The sequence below is a fragment of the Colius striatus genome, chromosome 2 (genome assembly GCF_028858725.1).
Source record: "Colius striatus isolate bColStr4 chromosome 2, bColStr4.1.hap1, whole genome shotgun sequence".
In the NCBI taxonomy this organism is placed as follows: Eukaryota; Metazoa; Chordata; class Aves; order Coliiformes; family Coliidae; genus Colius; species Colius striatus.
Window position 1 is genome coordinate 90,223,752 of NC_084760.1, and position 16,457 is coordinate 90,240,208.

The window sequence follows — 16,457 nt, forward strand, 5'->3', positions numbered from 1 at the left end:
TATTTGGCTGTGGTTAGAGATTCTCTTATATGTTACTGGAAAAATTAAGAACATGAGAGCCCTTTTAGCAGTTTAGCTCTGCCACTATGATAGAAATGACCACTGCTGCCAAACTGCTATCAGAATCATTTGTGTTAGGGCTCTGTTATCCATTTTGGACCAGATCAACTTTGTTATCCCCAAATACTAATTTCACTCAAGCGGATTTTCCGATAAGGGGTCAATAACAAACAGGTGTGGAATTAAAACGTATCCTGTTCTGGTTAGCTGTATTGTCATAGACCTAAGCATAAACGAAGTTGAACCCATGTTCTTGGACCCAGTTCCTCAGCCAATAGAAGCTTCAATGTTATACTTAACTCTCATGCCATATCCATAATGAGTGTTTTTTACAGTTATTTAGATCAAAATAGTTGAGCTAACAAAAAAGAATCCTTTAAATGAGACCTTTTACAAAAATTAATTTCAACTTCACAGTATTTTGTGCTGCCAATGAATATGAAATGAATTTAGCTTATAGGTACAGGGGATAAAAATTTGTACCAATAAGTTTGTATGCTTCCAGAAAATGGAAAAAAGAAAGATTATATATTATATGTTACCAAAAAAGTTGATTTCAAATAGGCATGAGGCGATATTCTGTGTAAGTTCTTATTGAAACGTTATTTAGAAGATTCTGTGTAATAGATTAGGAAAAATAATCCCTTTTCAGTTACAAACTGTCTCTGAAATCAGTATTTTGAAAAGCTGCTGCACTGTCTTGAGTAACTGTGCAGCAGTAGAAATTGAAGGGATAAGAAGGGTTCATCTGTCTGTTCTGTTGTCTGGTACATGCTGTGTTCTGATCTCCTGATCTGCACGAGATATTCATTCACTGTATGCCCTTCACTGCTATGTTCATCAGATTTCCTACGTTGTGGACCTTGACAGTCAAAATGATATGTCACTTAATTCCATGGGCAGTGTACACTACTGGTTAAGGAATGAGGGACAGAATATGTTCTGCTATGCACAAATTCTAATGGGATTTTAATGTGTTCTGAGTTTCTTTCTCTAAAAGTAATAGTAGTAGAAATTATATGGTGTTTTTCCATGCCTACTTTTTACCTTTGTTTTATATATTTTTCATCTTAAGGAGTCATATTAGTTTCCTGTTTACTGCACTGCAATGACAGAGGAGTACCATTGCTCCAGATTCTGAAGAGTGTCTAAGTTGTCTAATGGATTGACATAAACATACACATTTCAAATTAGTAGAGAATTTTGGACACTCAAAATTTGTAGGTCTTCTAGACAATAAGACACCTTGTACCAGTAACAATTGACTGCCTCTTTGAATATCTGTGTCACTGCAGCTTGAGAGCAAACACTTTGGTTAACAGGTTCTGTCAGGATACACGGGAGTACATATCATGGTAGAGAGGCGTAAGGGGGTTACAGAGCTGCTGAAGAGGTTTGTTCAAAAAATCAGAAAAAGATTGAGGATGATCAAGCTGACCGATGGTACATAGCTAACATAAGTATGTAGTATGTGTGTTCTGTTAAAACTTTACCTTTAAAGTATAGAGCTCTCTAAACTATTTTTACATCCTAGACAAGTCCATACCTATATTTCATTTTTTCCCCAAATATAATAAAGTCAAATGATATTATCATGTTGGGTCATATGCCATTCTTGCCCACACCAATGTAATGTGCAATCAAATAGCATGCAGTTGTGTACCAAAAGTATTCTCCCACTAATTTCATTGTCACTTTCATATTCTGTATTTGAATTGGGAGGATGATATATAGTTAGGAAGATAAAATCAATTTAGGTTATCTTCTTTAATGCTAAGGTTTTATGGTACTGCTTGTGTTGCAGGATGATTTGGGGTCTGAATTGTTTAAAATCACAACAACTTTATATTCCGTCTAAGTATACTAGGCAACTATGCTAATTATTGATTTTCTCAAATGCGCTTTACTTCAGTTAATCTTATCATTTTATGGTTATCCGGTCAAAAGACCACAGAATGCAGGTGAAAATGCAAACAGATTGCAATAGTTTGATAAAGTTCAATAAATGTAGGTCAGTGTGAATTTGTAAAATGATACAGTTCTATGCAGAATTATTAAAATCTGTATATTGCTGAAATCATCACTTGAAGACCTTTCCAAAAGTGCCAGGAATGATATTATATGTGTATTTTTAACCTTTATACAGACAGCAGGAGCACTGTCAACCAAATTTGCATCTCATAGCTGGAACCAACACGACTGCTTACTGCATAATGAAGTATCAGAATAACAATGTTACCTTGTCATATTAAATGATTTTATTTTTAAACTATATAAAGCAAATAATTTTATCATTAACAAATCTGTAGCTGCTTCACAGCTTTGTTACACAAGATAATTTTAAATTTTTGGCTTTGAGCACAAACATTGATAATCCTATGCTTGTTTTCAACTAGAGGCACTCCCTGTGACAAGGAAAACACACTATGTGTTACTCAGTATAGACAATTTTTAACAAAAGAATGCATCCTAAACTTGCAGTAATAAACACTGACATTTTTATTGTTTGTTGAAAAATTTTCCAGTCATGATAAGACACTATATTTGTCTAAATATTTCCTCTACAAAGAAATTCCATGAAACTCTGATGGGACTAAGCTCATATGAGAAGCCAGGTTTGTAGGAAGATGCAGTAGATGGTGTTGTTATGCTGAGGTAAGCCTTAAGATAATGAAAAGATTATGTGCTAAAAAAAATTACTCGCTTTTTCAGCTATAGCAATTCATTAAGCAGTGCTGTTCCATTTATGAGCTATGCAACAGACAACTAGAACAAGGTTATTAATTAACCTAAAACATATTTTGCATTTACAGAACTCTTTTTATCCCCCCAAATGCGGTGAACATTTAAAAACACAGGCCAGACAATTTGCCCATATTCAATTCTCCTACTTCACTCTGGATCATGAAAGGTTTACTCTGAAACAAATGTGTTGCAGAGTCCTCAGAATGTCATGCATTATAGCTAGTATTCGTGATATCATAGTGTCAAGAAAAGATTGCTTACTATTGCTTAGTGAACTGCAGGTATGTATGAACAAAGAGTGGTAGGGGTAAGGCAGTAAGTATAAGGATTTAATCCAAAGACCATTTAATTTCAATGAATTTTGAACTGACTTTAATGGAATTTGGATTTATTTTCCCTAGGAAAGCAGACACATACACCATCATATGCATGAAACTTTTCAATAAACATATTTACATGTAAAGTATCTGGAAGTCTTACTACTTTTACAGTATCTTTTATATGGTAACAGTGAAACCCCCTGCACAGTGTAAAACATGTTAGTATGAGTCTGCTATTATGTGGAGTGAAGCAATGTGAAATAATGTAAAAGCAAAGAAGTAAAATAAAGCTTTCCAGTAACGCAATGTTTCGACTACTGCATTCACCTTATTTTTCACTTCTTCTCAGGAGACAATCATCTTGGGAGCTATTATCTCTGAGACAGAATCTTCTGTGTGTTCTGTACAACTGTACAACGCAGTATAATGCACAATAGAAATATTTTGTCACAACTGAAAAAGTGTATAGGCTAAAAAGTATGTTGAAAATTATTTGTAACTGCTTAAAAAACCTCAAACTTTAAATGGATTATGGTAAAGCAATAGTGAGAACCCAGAATGATCAGGAAGGATTGTGATGATTTGTATGACAGTACAGTCCAAAAATATCATATATTGCAGTGAACTTCTGCAAATAATGATTATTAGTCATTCATTCGATCAGTTAAATTCAGATTAATTGTAAGGAGAAAAATTTTGCATCCTAATGTCATTAGATCTGTGATAATTGTCATTAGATCTGTAATACTAATTTATATTTGAGGATTTTCATCACCAGTTGTTTTCTTTCATATCCATTGTTGGGGAGAAGTACATGAGTATATATGAACATGAATAAACCGTTGTAATATGTTGGTAGACATTTCATCAGTTATAGATAGTGGTGCTAAAGCTGAATAGAGGGCTCTAATCAAAAAGGAACAAGAAATAGTACTAAATATGTAAAACATGGATCATAGACTCTGATATTGAAGGTAAAGTGGTATGAAAGAATAAAGTTGTTACTATATGCATTGTCTGTTTATTTGTTTATAATTGATTGATATAGAACAAAGAGCTTCCACGTAAAAATGCTTATGTACCTACATGCAGTGACTCTGAAATCTGTACTTTAAGGACAAAGAAAGGGCACCAATCTCTCCAACTCCGAGTTCTTTGTCAAAAATGGACACAGTTAATGAGGTTTGTTTGGTACAGCACAAATTCTCAGACACAGATAGAGATCCTTTCAATGGAAACAAATTTGTTTGGCTTTACCAGGTTACTTAGCGATTAATAATAGCCTTGAGATGCAGGTCACAAAGGTCATTGTCCCTGCTTGCCAACACAATCTAAAATGTGCAGCTAGTCCGGCTCTGCAGGCTTTGAGGCCCCGAAACGCTATGCATAAAGTAAAACAGGCTATTTTCCAACTTCTTTTTTCATATTAATAAGCAATTTTCAAGAGAAGGGTGGCAAAATGGGGGCCATGCCACTCTAAGTAATTCATTTATTTTGCAATTTAATCTTATGTTGGAAAAAAATTACACTGCTGCAAAAGCATAGCATGGTGATTTTTAAACGTCAGTATGTTTCATAAGTAACCTTGTATGAAATATTGTATTAGCAGCCTTTAACAGTAAACTACAACAAAAATATTTCCAGAGATTGAAGCAGAATTATACATCTTTTCCAATCTTTATTTCCTTTTCATTCTGTTTTTTCTTTTTTTATTTAGGTAATAAAATGTTTGATTACCTAATAATTTACTTAATTTACTTAATGAAACTTGAAAGATAGCACAAAACAAATTAAAAAAATCTAGATTGCAACTTGTATTTAAGAGTGTGATTTCATAGTGTTCATATTTGTAAAGCACTTAGTGCTTTTTCACATATTTTAATGAACTAATTTAATACTATGATAACTAAAATTGTAACAATAGGTCTGAATCACAATCTTAAAAACAGTTTAGTGAGCAATATGACTTTTCCTATCAGGAAATTTATTCATGTGTGTATTTTGACAAGATTTGACCCTTATCCTAAAGTTTCTTATTTGGTACTCATTAAAACAACTGTGACTATTCACGTGGACTTCTAAATAATCTGTTTTGTGGGAATATTTGAATTTGCCAGATATGTGACTGGTATTTTTTGTTTTGCCTTTTATTTTATTGTATACACACATGCTTAAAAAAAAAAAGACTGGAATTTACACAACAAACAATCTGAATGCTTGACTGAGTATACTTGGTGTCTTTGGCACACAGGTTAATTTGAACTAGCTATTTCTTAATAACAAAAATAACAAATATTAATCAAACTAACCTTATCTAACCAGGTCAAAAAAATTCCATACACGTTCACAGTGCGCAGTAACATAGAATTCATTTCTTATAGAACATTAATTCACTCCAGTGTTTGCATAATTTATGGGAATCTTGACTCTATGAAAAAAAACCTTTGAGGAAGAAATCTGTGCCCTTTTTCTGTTAGTTTTCCTCTAAACATTACATTAATGAGTTTTCTCCATTCTTTGAGACCTGATGTTCGGTTCAATTCATTATTTCTTTCACAATAAAAGAATTTTCTACAACCTATTGAATATATAGACCCACCCATTTAGATGACACTGCTTGTTGCCAAACCTCTGTCATGCGTGAGGCAGTCATGTTGTTTCTTTTGGTGACCTGTACCATTGCTATCAGACCAAAGCAGTAAGTGACCTGTGCAAGAAGCCTAATACTATGGAAACTCCTCTTAAGGACGTTGCATGCATAAAAGGTTTACATCCAATTCTTCTCTGTGCATACATTCTTAGCTTTACAAAAGACTCGAGTATCTAGGAGTGAATGTCAGCTTTTATCCTGTGTTGCCTATTGTCTGCCGTTCCATAATGTCTGTGGATCAGAAGGAAGTGTTGCAAGGCACTAGCTGAAACATAGGTGAACAACTTTTATTTTGAAACTATTTAAAGGAAAATCACTAAATTACATTATATTCTGCTTAGAGAAAATAGTCTAAAATGACTCATAAAGAGTCTTAATGATAAAATGCTATTATAGCTAGCCATAAAAATACTTAGGTTGACATATTCTTCAAAAGAGTAAGCAGTATCAATGAACACACTGTTCATAGTTTTTAGTGGTTTTATCCTATTTCTTCACAGTTATATCTATGTAGACTCCTGCTGCTGTGGAACTGAGTGAACTATAAATGTTCCACTGGTGTCAATATACTGCTAATACATAATAGCAGAACACTTTGAAGCTATAAAAGCATGTATTTTATTGCAATATAATTGGCATGCTTATTTTGTTACAGAATTGAACTCCAAGAGTACACAGAAATGAAGGAAAAAGAAGAGAAAAGGAAAGAACTAGAAAAGAAAGAAAAGGAAAAGAAATACCAAGCCCGAAAGATGCATTACCTCCTTAGCACTGAGCAGGTTGGTGTACCTGTCCCTGACAGCTCACGCAAACCACTTGGGCACCCAGCCTGACAGAGATAAACTAGCAGGCTGAATGGGACATGACTTGTTGAAAAGATATCACAAAGACACTACTTCGAGTTCAATTTAGTGCTTTTCTATAGGCAAGTGCAGGTACCATGACTATTCTGTGACAGCAGCTTCATAGAGGCAGCATCAGCACTGCTGGCAGAAAGAGTCCAAGTCAGCAGTTTGATCTGCCACTGTGATAACACAACACGAAGGGCATAACCTCGCTTTAAAAACTCATTTTGACTGGCTTATTGTTGTGTTGTTGCACTTGTCAAGAACTAACAAGTTATTAAGCTGAGAAGGAATTTCATTTTTTTTCCCTTTTTTTAATTGAGCTAACGCTTGGATTTGTGCTGTGTTCTGCTTGTTTTTAGGATAGATTGTAAATGCAGGTTTTTAGCTAAAGCTTTTCCTAGAACTGCCTCAATCAGCTTATTTAGCATGATTGTTTTAATATAGAAATACCTCATAAATTTTAAATATTTACTGATTCATTTATTTCGTATTGATAAAAGAGGATTTTTTTCAAGCTTTTTTATGTAAGCTGCTTTACAGACAGGTGAATATAGCAAGAGAAATATCTTATACAAAATTGATATGATTGGTAAAGCGTATGGGTTTGCCTTTTTTTAGTCCTCTTTTGTGAACTTTTGTAAAAAAAAAAAAGGCATCTTGTCTCCACAATTGGTTGATGATTGGTTGTTCTTCACAAAAATAAGGAATTAACATGCAATCAGATTATGCTAGTATGAACTAAATGTTTCTTTTTCATAGATTGGTAATTTTAACCTGTGTGTAAGAACTGTTAATCCTGAAGGACACAGGAAAAAATACCATGACACTTAGTGACAGAATATTTAATCTTTCCCACTGTTTGGGAATCTTTTATGATCTATCAAATAAATAAAAATATAGTTTGATAAACTGAATATCAGTTATGAAATCTCAATTTGAAAATAAAATGTAAGTAATTTTATTTGAAAAAATAATGTAGCAACAAATATGAAAATTTTTCTAAGTAACTTTTAGACAGGGGAACTAATTAATAACTGAAATTAGCTCACAGTAATTGATTTCTTCAGATTTAGATCTAGAATGTTAAAGGTAATCTATGCTGTGTTTTATAATGTTTTAAACTGTAGAAACTAAGGAATTATTGCTTTGAATAGAACAATTTATGTAATTCTTGTCTTGAACAGAACAATGTCTGTAAACAATTGCATAAACATTAATATGTTTACTTGGAGTACAAAAATTGTCTGGGCAGAGATATTGAATGACCCGTGGTCTAGAAAGATTGTAGTGAACTTACTTCAATTCTGATGATACTGGTTTAGCGCTCTGTAGTGCATTTTTGAGGAATGACAAATATTGCTTTATTTCAGCAATCCACCTGGAGAACTGCTGGTAGAGTACAGCGGTAGCTATCATATTCTGATGAATTTAGGTTTATAATGTTACAGAATTAAAATTTAGCTAGCAGTGTTTTGCAGAACAAAAATTTTCTTGGTTTTGCTTGCTGAGAACTCTACACCAAGACCCATCTTCTTATGCAGTCAAACATAAATGAGTGTAAATCAATGTAATACCTACTGACAAGCTACAAACCACCAAAGATACGTATGAAGTACACCAAGTATTACAAAGTCTGTATTCCACAGTTGTACATAGTGGTAGAATATGGTATCTTGCTAAGATACAGGGTAAATTTACTTCAGTGCAGAAGACATTTTGGACTTTTGATATAACTACAGTTGCATCTTGTGGTCTTCAAGGGATAGTTAATTGCATTACTGAGCAAAGTCCATCCAGGTCTCAGTAGAAGCAGGAAACGAAAGTAATCAACTTTTCAATGATAAACATGTGTATATATTTATATAAAATAGAAACACATTTTAATAAATATAAATAAATTTATATCATTATATACTAAATAAATTATCTATTTCTATTATTTCTATAAATATTTTTAAAGTATATATTTCAATAATTAAATATTGTTAGATATACTTGTGATTTAGGGAAAAAGTATCATTTGTGTGCAGGAGTCATAGCAAAGGGAAAGAGGAGGTTGATGAGCTGGACTTATTGTAGAATCATGTATTAACTGAAGCCCAATAAATTGTACAAATGATCTGATAAAGATTGCTACAGGCATCTTCCCTTCCTGCCATGCATGACAAGATGCAATGATGGAGATGAGCCACCTCATGCATCAAGGCTGCAGATGTTCAGGCAGGTTATATGGACAGCATTACAAAATCTGTATTTGCAATATTTTTTTCAAATATGTCCTAGAATTTTGAATATTTTTGTTTTACAACAGGTAAAAAGGATGAGAAAAGGGTGTTTACTTATGAACAGAAAGGAATTAAAGGAGTTGTAGTGCCTCAGTTTTAGAAAAGAAAGACATGTCAAGTTCCATTCTCCACTACTTACAAGCTGGAGCCTAGAAAGCCATCTCACAAGTTTGTTGGTACAGGTTAAACAGGGAGATGATCAAACATCATAGCGTTGCACAAAGTACTGTGATTCTTTCTGGTCTGGAAGTCTATGAATCCTTACTGATTGCAGAATTTACTCTTCTTATTCCACAGATTATACATGTATGTATATATATATATATAAATGGCTGTGCCAGTTCTTAATTGGTACCATTGTTTCACATTTTGAAATGTCAAACTTAAGAATGCTGGTGTCATGAATGTACAGGAGTTTCTAGGATGTATATAATAGCATGGCCTATGGTAAAGTCAACATATTTTGACATTTTGACAAATTAACTTGTTATTCTTGCATTTATTACTTCAATAAATTGTTGCCTTTATAAAGAAAAACTAATAAAAAGAGGAAGAAATGGATATCAAATTAGTATGCATTATTTGTTGTTACTAGTAGAAGACATATACACAAATAGTCTTATACAGACAGATGTGAGCTTACTTTGATTACATTCCAAGCCAATCTGGAGCTATAACATGGGGCTGAACCCAAACTAATTAGCCCTGTTGAGAGCCACTGTATATTAGCTCAAGAATTAATGCAGTTACAGAGCTCCTGGTTGGCTCAAAACATGGGCAGAATAAGTCTGTGCATGCTTTAAACTCAAAAACGGGGAGTTTGATTTGCCTAGAAAATACTTTGTTGGCATACCTACACTTAGGTTTTGTTTTGTTCCCCACCTTTCTGGGGGACAGCTGTGTGTATTAAGTACCATTATTATGACACCGACATTCACCAAAATCATTGGATGATTTAAAGCATATAGGATTATATGATATTTACTATTTTTTGTAAACAGTTGATTGAGTGTATTTTGCACAGAAACTTACCTAAATGTGACTATTCCCCCCTGCTACTTGTAGAAATACATTGCATTTACATGAGCATTTTAAGCCACATATGAATTAAACAGTTAATTTGAATAAAATAGTAGTACTGTTGCGGCAAAGTAGTTTAAAGAGAAGAAAGTTAAACATGTTTGGATATTTGCATAATCAACAATAACTAAGAGTAATAATGTTAATTTGCTGTTATTAATAATATATATTTTTTTAATAATACTATATTTGTTTACTGTCTTGCCATGAAAGTACAATGATACACATCCTGCCAGCTTTACTAAAAAACAGCAACACTTTTTTTTTTTTTTTTCTATAAGGCCAGTGATAAGCATGCAACACAAATATAATCCTATTGGTAGGCAAAAATGCATACTTGAAAAAGGAGGTAATTTTTAGTTTGATTTAAATTAAGTAAGTTGCCAAATAATGTCTGGAGAAACAATGCATGAGCTCTAAACCCTCATGGTTATGAAATATTGAGCTTTTAATCAATTTGCTGTACATGCCAGTTAATAACTGCTCAAGTAACATATTATACACATAAGCTTCTTTTGTTTGGAAGAAATATCTCCTATATGATTCCCATGATAATGAAAAAAAAACCCAAAAGTCAAGTTCATGTCTTTCTCATCACGTGATAAGTTAACTTATCTGCTCCAACTACTGGTTGCTTGTGGCAAGAGATTCTGGTGTAATAAATCTGTGAGATGACAAATGTGAGTCTTTCAAACGAAATTCCATGTTAAAAAATAGTTTCTCTGTATTTCAGATTTTCATAAACATTCCACTGACTTTGTCCCTGTTTTCACTACTGGAAATCAGGAGTTAATTCTACTGAAGTTACTGCACTTAAATCAGTAGTAAGTGTTTCAAATGAGGAAGGAAAAAAGGCCACAAAATCCTTCCTGGATCAAGCTAATGAATATTCAGAAGACACAACTTATTAATATGCTTCTAACCTAATGTGCTGTCCTGTAAGAACTTGAAAAACAATTGGTCTAAAATGACACTGTTTGACATCTGCTCTGTCTCTGGACACCTGGCAGTTTTATTCTTATAAAGGTGAAGACTCAGTGGATAAAGCTCTGGCCTTTGATCTTCATATCCACAGTTTAAGAGACAAGGCTGCAAGTTTGGTCATTTGAGCTTAGTCCCGAGTGAACAGTCCACATCACAAAATGATTATACATAATTTGTTACTATTGGCAGTGTCTGTTCAGGAAAGGCCAAGGACTGAGCTAGCATGAAGAATGAATTAACTCCTACCTTTTACATTTTATTTCCTCAGTCTTTACTGTTGTAATTTTATTATCTGGTCTCTAAAACATTCAGAGGATGAAATTATCATTCATTATAACTGCTAATACTTCCTGAAGATGAACTAAAATGGATTTTTTTTTTTTTGTAAACGTAGGTACCCCAGTCACTGAACATCCCCACTTATCCATGAGTGTTTAATACCCAATCATCACTTCTCTGCCAAGGAGTCAGCTATTTCTGAGTTCTTTCCAAAGCTTGTACCATAAAAAAATCCCATTTAAATTAAAGAGGAGAGTGAGATTTCCTAGCCCTCTGACAGGCTTGAAGCTACATTTGGGTAACATTAGTATATAAAATACTTCATGCTGCAGTGTTCTGTTTTTATAAAATATTATTTCCAAAGGATTCTCAATTTACATTAAATCCTTCTTACAATACTCGTGACAGGTATGTGTGATTAGCGAGCCTATTCACTTCTGCATTGGAAGGCAGATGTATCAGTCTATTCACAGGTATTCGCTATAGGAAAATCATTCAACCCTTGTGCCTCGTGGGACACTATACGCACAATCCCAGTTCATTTGAAAGGAATCTCAGTTAATGTTGCTGAATGTTTCTGTCAAAAAGAAGGACAAAGTAAGGTAAACTGAAGCAGCCAATACCTGAGCTGTTTGTGATTCTGGAAGACATTGTACTTGAACAGAAAAATATTTATGTCTAGAGGGTTACTTCCACTAGGTCTGAGTTCCAAAAAATATCCTTTAAGTGATTTGCACACACAATTAAAAATCTTTAGTTCTTCTAGACTTTGAGTTCAGCTCTTGCCCTTTGGGATTACTCGTCCTAGGAACACTCAGATCTGCAATTCTGCTACTCCAAACATTATCATGGTAATGTAAAAACAAGTGTTAAAAGCCAACAAATACCTCTAGAATCTATTTAGTGCACACTCAGCCAAAGCCATTTAATAATTAATTTTGTAACTTCTGTAGGTTTTCCAATTTTGCTCATATCCTTTTCAATCAGCCTTTCTTTTTCTGTAAAAAGGGGTGGTTGTCTCCCTAGAGAACATAATCAAAGCCAAAATTAAGATGGCAAATGTGGTGATCTTCATGTGTAGAAAAGGCTAACACCATAGGTTAGGGAGTAATGGGAAGAGGACAGGGAAATGCTATCTGCTGACACTATAACCTACCTCCTCTAAGAAACAGATGGCTATGCACCATTTCAGATGTATTTCTCCATAGTGAACAGTATTTACTTCCCATTCACTCTTAGCATGTCTTATTCTAGCACAAGTAGTATTTTCAACAGAAATCAATAATTTCGTCCTTTTCCATGCTTCCCATAAACAAGATATTCATGTCCTATTTTTTAAAGATAGTGAGAGAATGAACTGGAAAATAGAACAAATTTAATAATTTAACCCATGTCCTGTGACAATATTATAAACTCTATTTCTCCTAAAGGCTGCTTGTTGTAAATCATTTCAGTTTGATAGCTGGTTGACTATCCAAAGAAATTAAAAAGTTTATGCAGAAAAATATCTGTCATTAGAAAGAGCTCAACACACAATAGAATGTAAAGCTTGAGTGCTATTTTCTGACTGATCCTATGCAAGCTGAGATTTTACATTTGTATCCATGTAGACGTGACAATATTTCTCAGAACTTCTAAATACTTTGTTACTAGCCATTTCACTCCTAGTAGGTTATACTGTTATAGGATTGTGGCATCTCGGTATCTACCACGTATTACAGCACTTAGTATCCCTGCATCTAGCATTAGTTATTTAAAAAATCACTAGGTAGAAGGTCCCTGTACTTAAATAGTCTTTTTCAGCATCTGAATTGTATGATCTCTATTTGTGTGGGTTTTTTTCTAGACAGCAAACTTCTTGCTCAACTCCTGTGGGTAGGATTAATGGCAAAGTTTAAAGGACAAGCTGTGTGATCTATCTAAAGTGTACATGCTGAGATCTTGGAAAAACATGACCACATTTTGTGTATTACTGTCAATTAGGGTGGCAAAAGGGTTGTATTGCTGCAGGGTCAGAAAACTGGTAAGAGTGAGTTATGTATTAAATGCTGGCTTTGTGTATCATGTGGTACACACATTTAAGAGAATCTATATTGTGAAGAAATTACAATGTAGTGCAAATACCAACTAAATAGGTCACACACAGAGCCATATTCACATACATTTTCACAGAGTGGAACTCCAATGACATTCCTGAAATTGTTACTAGGATAATTTTGGCTGATATGTAGTAGTCCATCTGGTGTTTATACCAGTTTGATCTGATGTATGGTCTTGCTCAGGTAATTTTTGAAACTGTTATGTCAGAAGTACATGCTAAATAAGAGATAAGTACATAAGAAGAAGGAGATTAGAAATGGCATGGGAGAAGTCATGAAGATAAAATACCATACATTTCTCAACAGCAAACCTTCCTGTTGATTAAGAAGTGGCGCTGATGGTATCCTTGCTTTAATGAGACTTCAGGATGAGTGATGTATACACCAATTCTTTTGTTTTTCAGCTCTTAGGCAGCTGAATAGTATAATTGAAAAGTTCTTTCATTAACTTGCAGAGTTTATTCAATATTCAAAGCTTTTGTTTCATATCCAATATATACTGTTCATTTGGGAATTATGTCTGTCCTGCAACAGACACGATGAAAATACTCTATCTTCCCCCATCTATTTTTTTCTTTGCTTCCAGTTTTTCTATTTCAGTAATCGTTTAATAAAATCTTTATATTTTCTTTTTTTTTTTTATCTTACCTCACTCTTTTCTACTAATTTCTGGATACTTTTATTAATCTGACTAATGTGATTCTCCTCTCTCTTCTTTATTATTTCCTGAACACAATACTATGACCGTTCATTAAACCTGCACCTCATTGTTTATTGGCCTCATTGAACACAGCTTTGTTGAACATACTGCTACTTCTCAGAGTTTTTAGTCACTGTCTAACCTTATACATTAACTAAAGGAAGTTGTTTAATAAATGTGTCAGAATATGTCTGTAAGGCAAGGTTCACACGTAAGCACGATGCAACAGACATAAGAAACAATGGAAAGCAGTGAAATGTTGCATTGTTTGGTTATACATATGTATTTTTGGAGAAATGAATCTCTATTTAGCAATTATTTCATTAACAAAGGAAATTACTGTATGATTTCCAAATCTACCTGTTAGGAAGAGCTTCTTCTGTCTTCTGATATATTATTGTAGATATTGTGTGATGGTTTCAAAGATACTAAATTGTATCATTACAAAGATTTGCCTCAATCCAGTGATAAAAAGAGTGAATTTTGACTTGATTTTTTTTTTTACAAAGCTAATCTTTTCCATTATGGCAATGACAGTAGATGGAATTTAATTTTTTAAGATGTAAATAACATCACACCTTAAAATAAGTGTTTTAAGGCTCTGAAAACTTCTCACAAGCAAAAAAAATTTAGCCTCAAAATATCCCTATGAAGGAAGGAAATACTGTCTGCAAGTTCACATGCAGTTATTGAGATATGGAAGAATTAAATCCCCTTCAGAGATTGCTCTTCAAGCTAAGCCCTTAATTCTCATTCATACACGATTGTTGTAGAAACAGGTTGTTTTTCAGAGATTCTTAGATTTTATACATGGTAATTTTACATTCCTATTTTAAAAATAAAGCCATTAAGCAAGTAAAATTTTATTTTTCTGCTTGTTTTTAAATAGAAGTCAAATGGGAAGTCAATAAGAGAACTTTGAATGCTCTGTCTCTGTTTTGTGTCTTCATCATAAAAGTATTTTTTCCCATGTCATCACTCACTCATTCAAGTTATTATCCATGATCTAGTCAAGTCATCCAGAGCCTGTGTAAGAATTAGATTTGACAGAGTAAACCTCAGTCAGAGATAGAATCAATGAAAGGTGGATACATTTTTGGGATGTCTCTGCGTTTGCTGGGCCGCTGTGTTTTGGATATTGTGCCACAATTATCCATGCATTCAACAAAGGATTTGTTTCTCTTTTGTCTTGTTGCCTAAATAGCGAAGCATTTAGAACCTGTTTGGCAACTCAGTTACAGTTTTGTTTCCTGGAATTGAACTTAGTGCCTGTTTGGGTTTAGAGCCTGATTTTATGGTCTGTGGTCAGTATACCAGATTTGAATGTTTTCTTAACACCTCATTGTATAGTCCATAAAATTGCAGCCTGGTTTACTTATAAAAGTGCATTTAAAATGTGATTGCACTATTATTTTGATATCAAGCAAACATTTCACAGATGAAAAGTACTAAACCAAGCTTTACAATCTGAAGGCAGAATAACAATAATTAATGCATCTATTACTCTGTTTAAACAGAATATATATTAAGCAGAAGACAGGTAATTAATCCCACTTGAAAGAATATACACTACTCATCACTCATTTATGAATTCTTCAGTCTGCATAAAGCCAGTATCTCAAATAAAGCTAAAATACCTTAGATTCAATAACAGCCAAGGCCCTCCAATTCTTATTTAGGTGAAGTTCCTGGAAGTATATTTTTATTGGGATTACAGGATCAGGCCTAAGGAGTAGCATTAACTCCTTGAGAATTGAATTTACTATTATAAATCTGGGTGACATTTTTCCTATTGTCAGCCATAGTCAGGAAATTTTATCTCAAATTCGAATGTTGAACCACACTATGGTAATTTTCCAGTATCTGAATAAAGTTTACACTCTAGTTCTTAATTGTTAATATTAAAATATGTCCATATTAGTTAACAAAATCACAGTTTATTCCTAGTAGGATACATTCTCTGTGGCTTAAATATTTTAATATTTCAAATTTTCATTCATGGATATAGTTTTATAATACTTGTTGCTAGAACAGTATTAATAGATTTTTTCTAGATGACTTCCCAATTAATTTCACAATAAAGATATTATCTATTTATTTTCACTACATATCGAATATATTAACAACAATAATCCAGTTATTTAGAACTTTTTAAATCCTTTTCTTTTACAGACATGGCTGCAACATCACATAAACATGTTTTTTCCTCGCAAATCATTAATGTTTTAAGGTATTTCTTTTACCTCCTAGAGAAACTGTATCTGGAGATTAACAAGATTGTTGACTGGAATTCATGTGGAAGCATTACTGCAGTAGCTGAGAAATGATCATGTTTCCTTTTAGTTCTCAGCAAGAGTAATTGAATGTTGAATATCTTACTAAACGCTGGACTGTGACAGTGTGTTAA

At 33.4% G+C, this 16,457-nt stretch overlaps 1 protein-coding gene across 1 annotated transcript in view; it reads left to right on the forward strand.

Annotated features, from left to right (window-relative positions):
- SPATA17 (spermatogenesis associated 17) overlaps positions 1–16,457 on the forward strand; it is an 83,346-nt gene that overhangs the window by 28,819 nt on the left and 38,070 nt on the right. The window contains exon 6 of the mRNA XM_061990733.1: positions 6,431–6,554. Coding sequence (XP_061846717.1) covers positions 6,431–6,554 — 124 coding nt within the window. The remainder of the gene's footprint in view (positions 1–6,430; positions 6,555–16,457) is intronic.